Source organism: Dichomitus squalens (assembly GCF_000275845.1).
Source record: "Dichomitus squalens LYAD-421 SS1 unplaced genomic scaffold DICSQscaffold_4, whole genome shotgun sequence".
NCBI classification, from domain to species: Eukaryota; Fungi; Basidiomycota; class Agaricomycetes; order Polyporales; family Polyporaceae; genus Dichomitus; species Dichomitus squalens.
Window position 1 is genome coordinate 1,157,185 of NW_006766886.1, and position 14,490 is coordinate 1,171,674.

General features: G+C 53.1%; 5 protein-coding genes across 5 annotated transcripts; 3 read left to right on the plus strand and 2 right to left on the minus strand.

Moving 5' to 3' along the window:
* Positions 1-1,513: 1,513 nt before the first annotated feature.
* DICSQDRAFT_124968 (uncharacterized protein) lies at positions 1,514-2,487 on the plus strand (the record flags this gene model as incomplete). The annotated part of the gene is made up of 2 exons (XM_007362548.1): positions 1,514-1,555; positions 1,612-2,487. The coding sequence occupies 2 exons, from the start codon at positions 1,514-1,516 to the stop codon at positions 2,485-2,487; spliced, it is 918 nt and encodes a 305-aa protein (XP_007362610.1).
* A 1,078-nt stretch (positions 2,488-3,565) lies between these two features.
* Positions 3,566-6,068, minus strand: DICSQDRAFT_159835 (uncharacterized protein). Its single transcript, XM_007362549.1, has 11 exons — positions 6,017-6,068; positions 5,885-5,956; positions 5,771-5,831; positions 5,547-5,711; positions 5,298-5,496; positions 4,692-5,154; positions 4,454-4,639; positions 4,245-4,382; positions 3,971-4,151; positions 3,805-3,897; positions 3,566-3,731 (listed from the first exon to the last, which is right to left on the minus strand). Exons 1-11 carry the CDS (start codon positions 6,050-6,052, stop codon positions 3,694-3,696), a joined length of 1,632 nt encoding a protein of 543 aa, XP_007362611.1. The 5' UTR covers positions 6,053-6,068; the 3' UTR covers positions 3,566-3,693.
* Positions 6,069-7,658: 1,590 nt separating this feature from the next.
* Positions 7,659-9,627, minus strand: DICSQDRAFT_100187 (serine threonine protein phosphatase 2A). Its single transcript, XM_007362550.1, has 7 exons — positions 9,486-9,627; positions 9,276-9,359; positions 8,867-9,166; positions 8,215-8,467; positions 8,028-8,145; positions 7,889-7,958; positions 7,659-7,826 (listed from the first exon to the last, which is right to left on the minus strand). The coding sequence occupies exons 1-7, from the start codon at positions 9,570-9,572 to the stop codon at positions 7,824-7,826; spliced, it is 915 nt and encodes a 304-aa protein (XP_007362612.1). The 5' UTR covers positions 9,573-9,627; the 3' UTR covers positions 7,659-7,823.
* Positions 9,628-9,867: 240 nt separating this feature from the next.
* Positions 9,868-10,578, plus strand: DICSQDRAFT_144545 (nucleic acid-binding protein; the record flags this gene model as incomplete). Its single annotated transcript, XM_007362551.1, has 3 exons — positions 9,868-9,876; positions 9,999-10,181; positions 10,255-10,578. The coding sequence occupies 3 exons, from the start codon at positions 9,868-9,870 to the stop codon at positions 10,576-10,578; spliced, it is 516 nt and encodes a 171-aa protein (XP_007362613.1).
* Positions 10,579-13,525: 2,947 nt separating this feature from the next.
* On the plus strand, positions 13,526-14,325 carry DICSQDRAFT_133529 (uncharacterized protein). Its single transcript, XM_007362552.1, has 2 exons — positions 13,526-13,909; positions 13,983-14,325. Exons 1-2 carry the CDS (start codon positions 13,865-13,867, stop codon positions 14,184-14,186), a joined length of 249 nt encoding a protein of 82 aa, XP_007362614.1. The 5' UTR covers positions 13,526-13,864; the 3' UTR covers positions 14,187-14,325.
* Positions 14,326-14,490: the final 165 nt, after the last annotated feature.

The window sequence follows — 14,490 nt, forward strand, 5'->3', positions numbered from 1 at the left end:
CTTGCTTCGACTCTAGGTACAGTTCGTTGCTGCAATATAGTCTTTCCTTACTGACTGAAGATCTTGCTTCGACTCTAGTCGGATCTAATCTTTGTCTTCACAGCCCCGAGTTTATCACGAAGACTTCTACTACGCCATAACGGCACGTCACAATTGAAGAGCTACTGACTTGATATACAAGAAGTTCATTATGTGTATAATGGATAAGAAATGTTTGTATCTCATTTTGTCCTACATATGAACGCGCATAAAGTGGTCTAATGCTCATGTTCTAATCTCCACACAATTCACCTGCTTACTTCATGTCTGGAGCAAAGGCACAATCACGAGGGACGCGTACTTAGTGGCAGCGCCTCCTGCATCTCCAGATCTCGCTAGACATTGTGTTGCCATGTCCCATGTCGAGCGTAAGAGAACGAGGCTAATGGTCTGCAAATCGCACTGCAAACATTTTGACCGTTGAGGGTAATCAATTGCGGTCCTTACTTTGTGGAGCATCACCTTCTATTTGTTCAGAGAACATCAGTGACCGTGCCATTCCTCACCAAGCGCATCTCCCTGCAATATGGACTGTCAACAACCATGAACGTGCGAGACGCGTGTATCGCAGACTCGTCTGTGATGCCAGCGAGGGCCATGGGCTCCAGACCTGTGACCGTCATGTGGCCTGTTTGGGCAGGTCGCTTAGCGTAGACGCCGGAGAGAAAAAATCAGCGCGTCCACGGACTTATGCAAGGCGCTGTAAGACGCGAGGCTGACGCGGGGCAGAGCGGTGGCCAGTGGATGCGGCGACGAGAAGACAGGGTTTCGACTCGTCTAGTTGATTGATCCTGCCACGCTAGCTTGGCGCCGACAGGACTCAGGTGACGACGGCGTCCCATGGGCGCCTTCGCTGAGCTGCGCAGGGTCCCACGTACACTGAACTCCCTGTCCAGAGCAAACGGAAGTAGGTGAGGGTACAGTATTTTCATAACATATGTGGTATCTTCTGCTCAGTGTCTTGGCGACGAGCGGAAGTCGTTTGGGGGCTGACGTTCAATGCTCTTTCTTATGTTCGGAATATTGGAAGAGCTTCCTTTGAAGGACCTTTCTTTCCAGATACTCACCACCATATGTGACCGATATTTGATGCAAGTAGGCTAGGCATCAGGCTCGGCCTAGGAGACGGACTCCGTAGGATAAAGTGATGAACTTTTCATATGAAGTACATCCGACATTGGCCGCAGGGCAACTCTGGTGTTGGCCAGCAGACACATCGACTTCTCTAAGTTCTAGTGAAAGCAAGTCGGCAACGGAGTAGTTCCGCCTCTTAGTTCCACTGAAGAACTCTTACAAAGTCCTTTGAAGACTTTAACGCAACGTAGAAATTTGGGCGGAGGTGGGCACAAAGAGCGAATGTTCTTCCGAATAGGGCCACCGATCAGTAGGATGTGACGTCAAATGTGACTATGTGATGTCACAGGCCTGCTTTGGGCGCCTACCACAGTAAGCATGTTCCCTCTGCACCCTGACGATGAGCCGTCGTGTCGTCGCATTAGACCACCTTCCAGTCGAGGTGCGTATCGATCAACACCATAGAATGGGTACTGTGCTGAATGAGTATATGTACAGTTGCTCTACGACATTCACGCCTTCGCATCCTCACCCGCTCTTCCGCTCACCTGCAAATACCTCTACGAGGTCTTCAAGTCCGCGCCGGCAACTGTGCACGCGGATTATCTTATCTCCTGTTATGAAAACCTCGCCGCTCAATCCGCGAGCGTGCGCGCCTTCGGGTTTGTCTCGCGGATCCTTCGGTATCCTATATGCACGCAGGAGGTTCTCGAGGCGATCTTTCGAAACCCCAGTTGTCCACTCGCATCATCGACTCACAGTACGCAAAGAACCGTGACGGTGCTGCCGCGACGCCTGTTCCGCAATCTCGCCCCCCGCGACGACCCGGGACAGCGCCCGTGGACCGATGACGACGAGCCTCTCCCGTTTTTGCGGTACCTGTACGGCCATGAGCGAATATCAGTGATCGCGACGAATTCCTACGACGGGTATGCCCTGACCCGCGCGGTGTACGCGGAGTTCACGCCTCTGGTCCGATTCTTGCTGGCGAACGAGGCATCTCCAGAGTGCAAGGACAATCTCGCGGTGGCGGTAGCGATCCGACGACGGAGCCTCCCGCTCGTGCGGATGCTCATCGAAAGAGACGGCCCTGGCGACGTGGCCGGGGACTCGAATACGATTGCACAAACGGTAAAACGTACAGGTGGTGGTGGTAGTGGCCGAGACGTCGTGGTGATCGGGAAGAAGCGCAGCAGTAGCAGCGACATCGCGCCGCGAAGCGCCAAGAAACGGAAACTCGGGGACCGGGTCACAGTGAACCAGGAGATGCTGAAGACTGCGGTTAAGTGCGATGCGCGCGATATTGTGGAGTATCTTATGCGGGAGAAGGGATGCGTGCCGAATATGCAGACGGTGCTCCTGATGGGGCAATGACGGGTACTCGTTGGCGTACATGTCGATCTCGATGTGATATTGCTTACAAGCTTGGTTATTATTTCTCTAGGCGTTTCGCTACTACCCTCGACATGGCTCGCCTACATTCTACTGTGTCTCTGCAAGTGTTATCCGATACACCAGCAGACCTCGCCTATGCAGTATATCCCTTTCGGGTTGTCAGGTCCCATTCGGGTTTGTGGAATAGGCCCTACATGATGCACACAGCGAGCGGGCGTATCTGTCCGCATTCATCTATACTGATCAGCCACAAGGGATAGAGTCTTTCCGCGTCTGCAGCACTGGGTAGGCAGGGTAGGTATGAGACCTGTTGTCTGAACATGTTCATAACCAGACAACGCGACGACTCACGCACCCAATGCAGGCCCCGACTTCTGCGCCCGGAGCTATCTCGGAAGGAGACGAAGCTGGTCGCTCTCCAGGCTGCTTTCACCTGATCCGTGACACCCTGGACGTTGTTGTCTTTGCAGTGACAGTATGGCGAGTCAGGTGGCTGGGCCGGTATGGCCGGGGTTGTTGGAATGCCGACATTCTCCTCCAGAGTCGGGAAAATCTGTACGCCATGAGTGGAAGAATCGATCCGTCCTCGCTAGTCTTGCCACTGTCCTCCTCACTCTGACGTCTGCAGCGAGTATACAAGGGAGGAATATATGCATGTGCTTTGCTGGATTCTAGATACATATATTCTGCATAAACAAAGAGGCAATCGTCTTCTCGCAGTCGAAGCTTGTAGAAAGGATTGGTCCTTTCATATGTGGATCGTACACGTCGTAGGTTGTCGGCACTGGCTCATGTTTGTATGGAGAACGGTACCGCATGTTGGAGATGGCGATCAGCTGAATACGATCGCCAGTATGCTGCATCCAGAGTGTTCTCTGTCTGTTGAATTAACGACTGACATATTCAAAGAGGAGGGTGGCGGTGGGACTCCTCATGTCCGAAACTCTGGTAGCCGTTTGGCTATGGGAGATTCGGGGTCCTTCTCTGTACTTGTTGATGCCCTTTGACCTGACATGCCGGCACGTTGACGGCTGCGCATGAAAATGCATGTCCTTTCATTGTATAAGTGACAGCAGCCACATGAGCAGAACCGGAGGCATAGCACTTCCGTAGCTTGAAGGCCAAAGCCAGCACTAGATCTGGAGATGGACAGTAGTATAATGCGCGTTTCTATTCTACATTGAATTACTCTGCGTCGGCTTCCCCAGCCACAATGACATCGTCTACAACAGTGTCAGCAAGCCATCCATTTGTGACACACTTGGGCCTGCTCATCAAGCGGGCCGAAGTACTCACCGATCTTCAATACCGCCCGTACAAGCTGCGTCGCCAACAGGTATTGCTGCCTTTTCGAGATCAGTGGGTCGTACACGTTTTGCTTCCTCATGTCTGTGCCAATGCCGTCAGTCCCATCCTTTCTTTGGAACATGCTACATGAGTATGCATCCGCGACAATGCGTACCGTTCTCGTTCTTGCCCAAGCAGTCGATGCCGAGCGTAGGATCGCCCTCCTTAACCTGTCGCGACTTCACCTCCGCGAGGGTCTCAATCGGCGACAAACCGCTATTCTCCGCAAGCGCGAGCGGGATCGCATCGAGCGCAGACGCGAAGGCACGCATGGCGTACTGCTCAATCGACGGAATCTGTGCGGGGAAAACTCCAGTCAACCACCGAAGGCTACTACGACATGCTATAGCCATGTCGATGTCACGGGAAGGGCGAAACGCAGGACTTACTTCGTCAGCAGCTTTACCCACGGCAAGCGAGCAGCTAATATCCGCCGCACCGCCGCCGTAGACGACGCGGTTGTCTACCACGAGGTTGCGGACAGCACAGATTGCATCGTGCAGCGCGCGTTTTGCCTCGTCCACGATCTGTGCACAGTGCATGTCCTTGGTCAGCATTGCCAGCTCAGGTATAGAGCCACGTCAAGATGAGCTCGCACCATCTTGTTGCTACCCCGGACAAAGACAGTGACGGTTCGCGCGTTCGCGCACTCTTCGATCACGAGCATCTTGTCGCGGGTCGTGCCAAAGGTCAACTCGCGGATGAGACCTGCGCGCCCGAGTTTCTCCGCCGTGAGGTCCTCGAAGCGAGGGACGATACGGCCGTTGGTGGCGATGGCGATCAACTACACGGGATGTTCAAAACACGTTCCACACGAGGCCCTCAAAAAGCCATACCTCGATCTCTGGGCCACCAACCCACCGCACGGCAGGCAAGTCGTTCTGCATGAGCAGATGGTTTGCCTCATCGTCAAAGCCCCACTGACAGATGACCAAGTTCGCCCCCGTGTCCTTCACGCGCTTGATCATGTCCTCGAACTTCTCCTTCTCGTACTCGCGCAACTTCTTGTACTCCTCGACGCTCGTGATATCTAGCTTGTGCTTCGTCTTCGGGCGGGGGGGCTCAAACGGGCACGTGAGGATCGCGAGCCGCGCGTCGCGCACGGTGCTCGGCATTTGCGGGTGCGACATGTCCTTGTCGATGAGGACGCCCTTGATTAGCGTCGTGTCGGCGAGCGAGCCTCCGACCTTGCCGTCGACTTTGATGAGGTCGAAGGGGACGTCCTTCCGCTCGAGGTCGGCGACGGCCATGACGGCTTGAACTGCGATCTCTGCGAATTGCTGGTGCTCTTTCGAAACGCTATTTGATCAAGAGTATCAGCACAGGACTGTATACTGAGGGACATGAGCACATAAAATGCGCAGTGCGTGGAAGGTGAAGAGCGTTTTTCAACTTTAGGGGAAGGGGAGAAGGATTACTAGAGCGATCGAAAGGACGCGTACATTTTGCTGCCCAGACTTGTCATCGCAGTTTTCAGCAGATTTGAGGTATCATTTTGTGAGAAGGGTACGCGGTCGGATATCCGATCCAAGTTCTCCACAGCGACTTTACACGCCCGATCAAAACCGTCCGCAATCCGGATAGGGTGGATCCCTCGGTCCAGAAGCTCTTCACTCTGCTCCAAAAGCGCACCAGCAAGGACTACGATACGTTGAATGGAGAACTAATGCGATGAAAATGCTAAAACTCACCGACTACACCCGTAGTACCATCTCCGATCTCATCGTCCTGACTTTTTGACAGCTGCACGAGCAGCTTCGCGATCTGGTGCTCCACCTCCATCTGTGAAAGGATAGTTGCACCATCATTTGTGACAGTAATCTCGCCGTCGGGTGAAATGAGGATCTTGTCGAGGCCTAGGTTGTGCAGGACTCATATAAGTTGGGGGTGAAAATGGGTACGCGTGTGCACGCACCTCTGGGGCCAAGCGATGTACGGATGATGTTCGCGACAGTGCGCGCAGCAAGAATATGAGACTGGTGCAAGGAAGGTCGGTAGCAGAATGCTGGACAAGTACCGGGACACGCACCTTGATGGCTTCTACACCATGGCTCCTCGTCTTCCTACCCTGCTCGCGCAGGATAATGAACGGACGACCGTACTGCGAAAACGTCCAGCTCACGTCAATCACCTCACTTTAAGCAAGCTCAGTGTAACGCACCTCATCGGTCGCATACATTGCTTGTGGTTCGGCCATGGTGGAAGATAAAGATGACCGTACTGTCCGGAGAAGCAGATGCGTCCAGAAATCTCGCTCATTTGGGCGCCCATATACTAGGCGTGACATGCGTCGGTCACATTTACGGTATTCCTGGATATCGAGCTACATGACTTGCTACTACAATTACAACGGCATCCTAATCAGCGTGGCTTGGCTCAGTTCCTGTCGCTTTCCAGAGACCAATCGTACCCACTACTACCTGAGCTTCAACACACTGCGTTTTCCAAGTTTCTTGTCCAGGGTGAATTAGACTGGCTTAGATGAAGACGCAGTTGCCACCCTAATCCAACGCTAGCAAATGTACTCAGACGACCATTCCAGTCTAACTTGACATATGCTCAACGGCTGCGAGCAGGGCTCTGTAAAGGAGCGGATCACACTGTCGAAACCAGTCTAATCCAGGTGGACCAGATGATCTAATCATCGCTGATCCCTATCCGGATCACCACGTGAGAACCTGGGCAGGATTAGGCGTAACATCTGGCGCAAACCAGGTTGCTTCACCGTGTCTAAGCCAACCTAATGCACCCCATCTTAGACAGACTTGCTGCAGGACTCGCAATTTGTACTATCAGGCTACTCTACTTAAATGCCCCACTTATGGATGCCAGGCCCTCGTTCTCTTGAACTCGATCCCTCTATGCACTGACGACTAGAGTCTCGAGTCTCTGCGCGCGACCTGCACCTGGGCTGTTGATGATCCTACTTGCAGGACGGCTGTCTCTCTAAGATCTCCTGGCCTCGCTACCCTCTACTTGTCATGTGTAGCTGGTACTCACCTTGCTTGGAACTATGAGGTATGTTCCTCTAGTTGCTGGGCATTCAAATCCGGTCATCTACGGGACGACACCTGTCTCCCCGATATGCCTCAGTGTTGTCCCCAGTGTAGACATATGCTGACGCCGCGGGGCTACCGTCATCTTGTCGTAGTAATGCAAGCCGACTTCAGGGGTGTTGCTGTTAGATCACCATAGCGTCTTCTCCCACCGTGGGCGACTGCAGGTCTTCCCTATGGTTCTTTATAGGCCTGTACCCTGTAGATGCAATATCTCTTACCACATCATCCGAATGCAATAAAATTGGCGCTATAGCGCTATGAATTTCCCTGGCTCGTGCGATACCCAAAAGCCCGCATATGTGTACAACCGCTTCACCTCCCACGAAGCGATCCGTCTAATCCAGTGTAAGCGCACTCCGGACTTAATGGTCTTGCCCCACCTAAACCGTCCTATCAACGACCATGCAAACCAACTCCAGCTCCTAACAAAACTAGATACCCCGCCAACCTAATCCAAGCTGAGCACACATGGTGCAAGCACACCCTGGATCAGTGTGGATTCTACACTCTTATCGCATCAGAACCAAGCAAGCTCCGAGGCCTCGCAACGCAGTGACTCCTCGTGAGTACTGGCAGTCGCCAGCCTCCTGGCGTTCGACTGTGACAGGGAAACCTATCCGCTTTGGAGCCCTGATGCACACTGTATCCGTGTAGGTAAGCTGGAGAGGTAGACCACGACTACAAGGCTAGGCCACGTTTGCAAAACTTCCCTGTATCACCGTTCTCGTTTGTCTAGCTATTTACAAGCACGTCTGCAGTTTATATGTTCGAATGTACACGGGAAAGGTATCATCTTTGCGATCGGGAGCGTCCTGACGGGGTGAGCTACAAAGTACTGACGTACGATAAGTACTGTACTAAAGACACGAGGCGGTGCAAACAGGAGGAAGCTGGATGACTGGCAGCAGATCACTGTAGGAGGCAATTGTTATGAGCAAGGGGCCCTCTATGCTCGGCAATGAGCAGAAACTCACGAGGAAGTAATCCGGGACACGACGCGTGACAAGCGGCTCGCCTGCTCGGGGAGCAGGGTCGAACTGTAGGCTAGACGGGATGGTGGAGAACGATCAGCACGAGGCTACCCTGAACGGCACAGTGTGAGGATCAACGTACAAGCTGTAGGATAATTTTTCGTCAATCTCCATGATCGCCGCTTGGTTGCCGCAGCGGTAACAGTAGTTGGGCGCAGAGAATATCGTCACGACGTTCCTATCTTGGCCCCAGTTGTAGCCTGTGTTCACAAAAGGAGTAAGAAGACGATCAGTCTGACGTCAGAGGAGCTGCTTGGAAGTCTACGTACCCTCCATAACAAGTTGGTGCGCCCGCGCGACGAGGGTGAGGCCGTTATTGTGGTTGAATGCCTCGCTGATGTCTTGGCCGAATGTGTACCCCGCACCGCGAGGTGAGATACCCCAGCCGCACCGGTCGTCAGGGTCAGACCAAAGGAGGTCACACATGGGTCCCTCGTGGGGCACCTCTTGCACACGGTCGATGCCGCGAACGTGGTCAAGGGTATCAATGGATGGTGAGAGTCCACCATGAAGACAGAATATCTAGTTCGACATCGTCAGAACGAGCGTCTAGGGAGTACTTGTCTGGCTATGCAGGCGCCCATATACCCATCAAGACTGAACGTGGGTAATGCATGGAAGCATTGACAGCGAATCGATCGTGGCCGCCGTTTGTGAGGGGACGTCTACTCATGGCAGGAACGCACGAATGGACGAGATGGAGGCGCCCCTCTCAATGTCCGTGATCAGTGCAGCAAGCGAACCTCTAGTTGGCTCGGCAACCGATGACAGCAAAGGAGAATTATAGTAGACCTCCATGTTCGGCACAGGGAGGAGATTCGCGGCAAGAGGGCGGGTTACGCGAGTCGTGTGCCAAGGGCCATCACGCCCGGTCTAGGAGTGGACATAGCCAGAGGGGATAGCGGAGGAGAGATCACGTACTTGATTTTCGATGAGTGCGGTAAGGGGGAGGTAGTCGAAGAGGTCGGTGAAGTATCTCCATACGTTCGCGTTGCCGTACTTCCGGAGACATTCGTCGTAGAAGCCGTACACTTGCGTGATCTGTCGCGATTCGTGGTTTCCGCGCAGAATTGTTACTCGGTCGCGGTACCTGAGCTTGAGGGCAACAAGGAGGGTGACGGTCTCGACAGAGTAGTACCCTCGGTCAACGTAATCACCCATGAAGAGGTAGTTGGTGTCGGGAGAGTTGCCGCCGATGCGGAACAATTCTGACAGATCATGCTAGATGCGCGTATCGATGACGATGACGAGGTAACCGAACATATAGAACAAAGGGAGAAAGTATGTCGGACATGAACACGAAGCGACATGAAAAGAGGACCGGACGTACGAATTGGCCATGAATATCCCCGCAAACCGTCACCGGACATCTCACAGGCTGCACATTCGACTCCTCCATGAGGATCTCGCGCGTCTGTAAGTAGCCAAAAGAAAGTATGTTGTCAGTACCGACGCATACACCAAAGGCGAGCCCCCAACGGTCAATGTGCCCTCCCCGGTGGCGCTTCGCCTTATCACGCATCAGGGAGGGTTCACGCACCTTGTCGCAAAGCCGCTTGACGTCGGCTTCTGAGAGTTGTTTGCACTGACTTAGCTGCGCAATCCACCCGTCTACTTCGTGTTCCATAATGCTTTGCTGTCGTAGAGGAAGAGGGTGGAAGGACTAGGGCTCAGAGTGGTGGGTGATGCGTGTTAGGGACTCAGACCAGGACGTGACATTGGCCCACTGAAGTTATGCGTGACTCGTCACGCCCCTGAACTGCCTCGGTTCCCGAAGAGGACGCCTTCGTCTTGACTCCCTTCCTCCACCTCTACCATCTCCGCTCTTTTCCCCACCACCCTTCCTTACTCCCCTATCGCGTCTATCGCACACCATCTATCACTAGAGAAGCGAATCATCTCACGTCAAAAACTCGTCCAGCATGCCGAAGGTACAGGACATATCTCGAATTTCACGCTATTCGTGCTGACCAAGATTTTGCCTCCAGAACAAGGGAAAGGTCAGAAAAACTGATTTGACTACTATTGCTCCATCTCAAATTTGTAGAAATAGGGTGGTAAAAACCGGAGACGTGGAAAGAACGAGAACGACGATGATAAGCGCGAGCTGGTTTTCCGTGAGGACGGGCAGGAGTATGCCCAGGTCACGAAGATGCTCGGTAATGGCCGTCTCGAGGCGATGTGCTTTGACGGCGAGAAGCGGCTGGCACATATTCGGGGAAAGATGCGGAAGAAGGTGCGTTCCCAGCCTGGTCGATCTATTGAAGTGTCCCTTATGCGATGGCGACGCTCCCTCATCGTACGATCAGGTCTGGATCAATCAAGGAGATATCATTCTCCTTTCCCTCCGTGACTTCCAGGACGACAAGGCGGATGTCATCGTGAAATACACCGCGGATGAGGCTCGTAGTCGTATGTCATGTCCATTGTCCCGTCCTTCTCCCACTCGTGGTTTTTCGCATGATATCCCGTCGCTTTTGGCACTTACACTACCCATGTGGTTTTCAGTCAAGGCATACGGCGAGCTGCCCGAGAACGCCAAAATCAACGAGACCGAAACTTTCGGCGAAGAAGATGGCGAGTGCACATTCGAGTTCGGCGAGGACGAGGAGGTCGACATCGACGACATCTGAAGACGTGTATTTCTATCTTTGTATTTTCACGATCGGCATTATGATGTACAGTTCACGACCTCAATTGTTTCCATCACCGCTTTTTGCAAACATGCTATTGGTCTGTTCATGCTCATCGGCGTAGCACAGTCTCAACATGTCCTTCGCATTGTTCTGCTGCATCTCGATCTCCGTTGTGTCCCAATCTCTATAGGAGTGATCGATGATCCATAAAACATAGATGCTGGGTGCGTCAAGTGAATAATGAGTTCGACATGACACCTCGGTCGCTCCCATGCTAGTCACATTTCACACAATCCTAGACAGCATATAGAACCGGGACAATGCTGGAGGAGACAGGCGTGGGCTGGTTGGTATGTCATTCCTGTGCGATCAATTCCTCTTTCGATATGGTTGCAAATGACATATCCACGGACTCTTGCTAAGTTATAACACGGCGCTTAACTGCGAACATAACTCAAGTGGTGGTGATTACGTAAGACATGGTCGACTTGGCCAACGACTTGAGGTTTGTGGCCTCCACACGCGCAGCAGCGAAGGAGCAACTCAACGTTTTGAACATCGCTTCTGGTGCGTCAAGCTCCTACCAGTGTTTCGAAAGGCGACTGTAATGGGGACGGTTGGGGACGGGCGCACATCGGCCGGGAGAGGCATGGATAGGTTTGGGCCTGGGCGAGAAGAGAATATGTGTGGACGCGGACCAGCTGCGGTCGGTCCCGACCTGGGGCATCGCAATCGCGACCGCCGCCTGCAGCAGACGACCGGGCATTCCAGTACAATCTCAACAGAATGCCTGTATCCGCTGCGGTAGCCGACGTCGGGCTGAGTCCTCTACTCGGAATGGACTTAGGATTTTTCGAGTCTCCTCCCCCCAAGGTCTGCGAATCAGTACTGGGATCTCCTCGAGTGCGGGCGCTAATCCTTGGCGGCGAAAGGTATATAAAGCCCCCGTTTTCCAGCCCAAGGTGCCCTCATCCACCTTCAAGCTCACGGTGCACCGGCGGGCCCGATAGAGTTGTAGGCAGAGGCGCGAGGCGACATGGAGAACCACCCGGTCCTCCCGCTCAGTGCACTCGCCCTCACTCTTGTTCGGGTACGCAGGTGGTAACCGACGCCGTGTCTATGAAGTCAAACACGCCGAAGACGCCGACTCCGATGTAATCAAGCCGAACACATAGCACATACGTCAATGCCAGCTAGGGTATCAGAACTCCAGAACCTCTAACGGTCCCGTCGCCCGCCGTCGGCTAGGTTCTCTCTGCAATTTCGAAGGGAGTTGCGACGAGATGAGTCAAAGGATCGCCCCAAGTAGCCCGATGGATGGCACTCACAGAGCAACGTCGCGGTATTCACCCAAATTGTGCAGGAATCGTAGTATTTCAGAACCAAGCCCTCTCTTGCCAGGTTGGCGAATGAACTAACCGCTGGCTGTACGTTCAAAGCGGCAGCGACATCTGACAGTAGCATCCATTAGCCGCAGCGGTTTCTTCTTCTTCTAGATCCCGTTTATTGCCCTGCGAGGCCGAGCCTCATGGTAGGCCGTAAATACAATACTGTCTACTTAGGTGATAATGGTGGTCAGCGGGACATGATTAGCCGCAGCGGTGAAGTCGATCAAACTGGCCTTCTTCGATGAAACTCTTCGTCTTAAAGTCTCGTGACTCCCCCAGCGGATCTTCTAGAGTAAGGATACGCGACATAGGCACATTTTTGATATCGTGTCCGGCTTTGCATCAAGGTAGGGGAAAATAGGGCTGAATCAGTTACGAGCGAGTCTAGCGTTGGGCAGCGGCGAAGCAGTGCCCAGCCAACTATGTCAAAGCTGTCCGTTCATCTCCTACAGCTGTCCGTTCATCTCCTACAGCTTCAAATCCTTTCAGTAGCACGCTGCTTCGCAGCGGGGCTATCTGCTTCTGTAAGTCCCTTGCCCTTTGGAGCGGTTTGATCACTGACAAAAAGGGTAGACTTCAAAGTGCTAGTGATCTCACAAGACGCAGTGGTAGATGATCAAGCGAATTATGTGACAGCAAAGCCAAAGCGGCGCCCGTTTCAACAGGCTTGCCTTTGGTAGTCATGCAGCCTCTATCGAGCCCGTCGATTCGCCCGAGATATGCCACTTTCTAATCTACGCCAGCTCGTAACCGCACACATCTTTACGCCACAGGATCCTTTGAGTATATGCAGAAGACAAGCCGCTCAAGCACTACGCACATTAATTCGGCCACAACCTGCTGTGGCGCACCCGATAGCACTGCCCTTGATTATCTCAGAACGCATACATACCTACAGCATTGGTACGGGGGTACTGACGATATTCTAATGAACATGCGATCGCTGTAGGCACGAACTCCATGAACTATCCTCACTCAAACTTTTATCACAGACAAAACGATCGATGCGTTTCTGCCGCCGTACTTCCACGCACAATACTTGCCTTCAACAGTACAAGCTCGTGTACTCTACCACGTTCGTACGGTCGATCGGTAGGCCCATTACCTTCAGGCGGGCCCCAGCAAGCATCAAATACGTGTATCTGTAATCCTCTGCTTGTACGAGCCATTGTTTTTGACTTTCCGCTGGGTAGAAGACGTACATTAAAACATCTAACCCTAAAGTTTTGAGAGATCGGTGCAGGGTAGTCCACATTCTCATCCTCGGGACGCGTCGTACGTCCAATATGCATACTCCGGATTACCAAGGCTCCGTCGTACACTGCATCTCGGCAAGCTCGCCTTCCTACACACCACGTCTGGAACAACTCAGTCAAGGTCGCACGCAAGACCGGGTCCGGGCTCGGGTACAGGTGAGTGACACTTACCCTGAGGGAGGGACTTTGGTCCTGGCGCATACCTTTCCGTGGTCCTCAGGATAAGTACCCTCCGCACGCTGTTTCTTCTGGGAGCAGCGTGCGGGCGGGGAAACCAAAATGCGCATATCAAGGTGAGTCGTCATCTTGAACCCCATCTTGCATATAGTCTGCGTCGTACGAGTCAAAGCCATATAAATGCTAGCGACGGCCCGCTCATATATCTAACGTGCATGAGGGAAAGCTTCGTAGTGGATGGATCCGTTTGAAGGCTAGTTTGGTTTATCCATCGTCGATGTCGGTATAGTCACCGACATCTATGGGATTGTCGTCACTTGGGGTCCGCCTCCTCCTCGCTCTCCGGCAAGACCTTGGATCCTCGGAATATGCCATCTTATAGCCCGCTTCTCGATATGTCTACCCGGCGGATTCCCGCAGACCAATGACTTTTGTTCAGGAAGGTTCTACGTGCCACACGCCATGCAACTGACCATCATCTCTCAAACTCATGCGCTCCTGACAAGGGTAAGCACAATGCACTTACGGTCTCTCGACAGCTTAGGCGGCGCTCTACAACCTGAAAACTCCTGCCCTTCAGCCTTTCTCCCTACAGTCGAACTCGTTCTGCGCTGGGGATACTTCCCATAGCAATGGCACGCCGATGAACGTAGGCGACAATCCTGTCGTCGAAGATCACACGGCCGCCGCTGACTTTGGCGACGTCGACGGCCTTCAAGCAATCCGTATCTTCGAGCCTTGCCAGTCGGACAACGTTGGAGAAGTGTACGATTTACGAGAATAATCGTCGCATTCGTATGGTTCGCCCCTGCTGGTACAACACTGACTTGCGTATTTCTGACGGTAGCACTATGAGCATCGGAGCCTCACGAAAGGAAGGCTGGATCGATGACGGTTCGATCAACAATCCTACCATCAACAGCAACCCCCGAATACTTCTCTCCGAAGAGCTTACACGACTTCAATGGGGTCCCATGTCACTTGCCTTTCCTCGTGGACACGTTGATCTCTAATATTTTTCGATCGCCTTCTCGCTGGTCGGCGGCTCGATGTTCATGGCTGCCAATCGCGACGCTAGGGTCTACAAT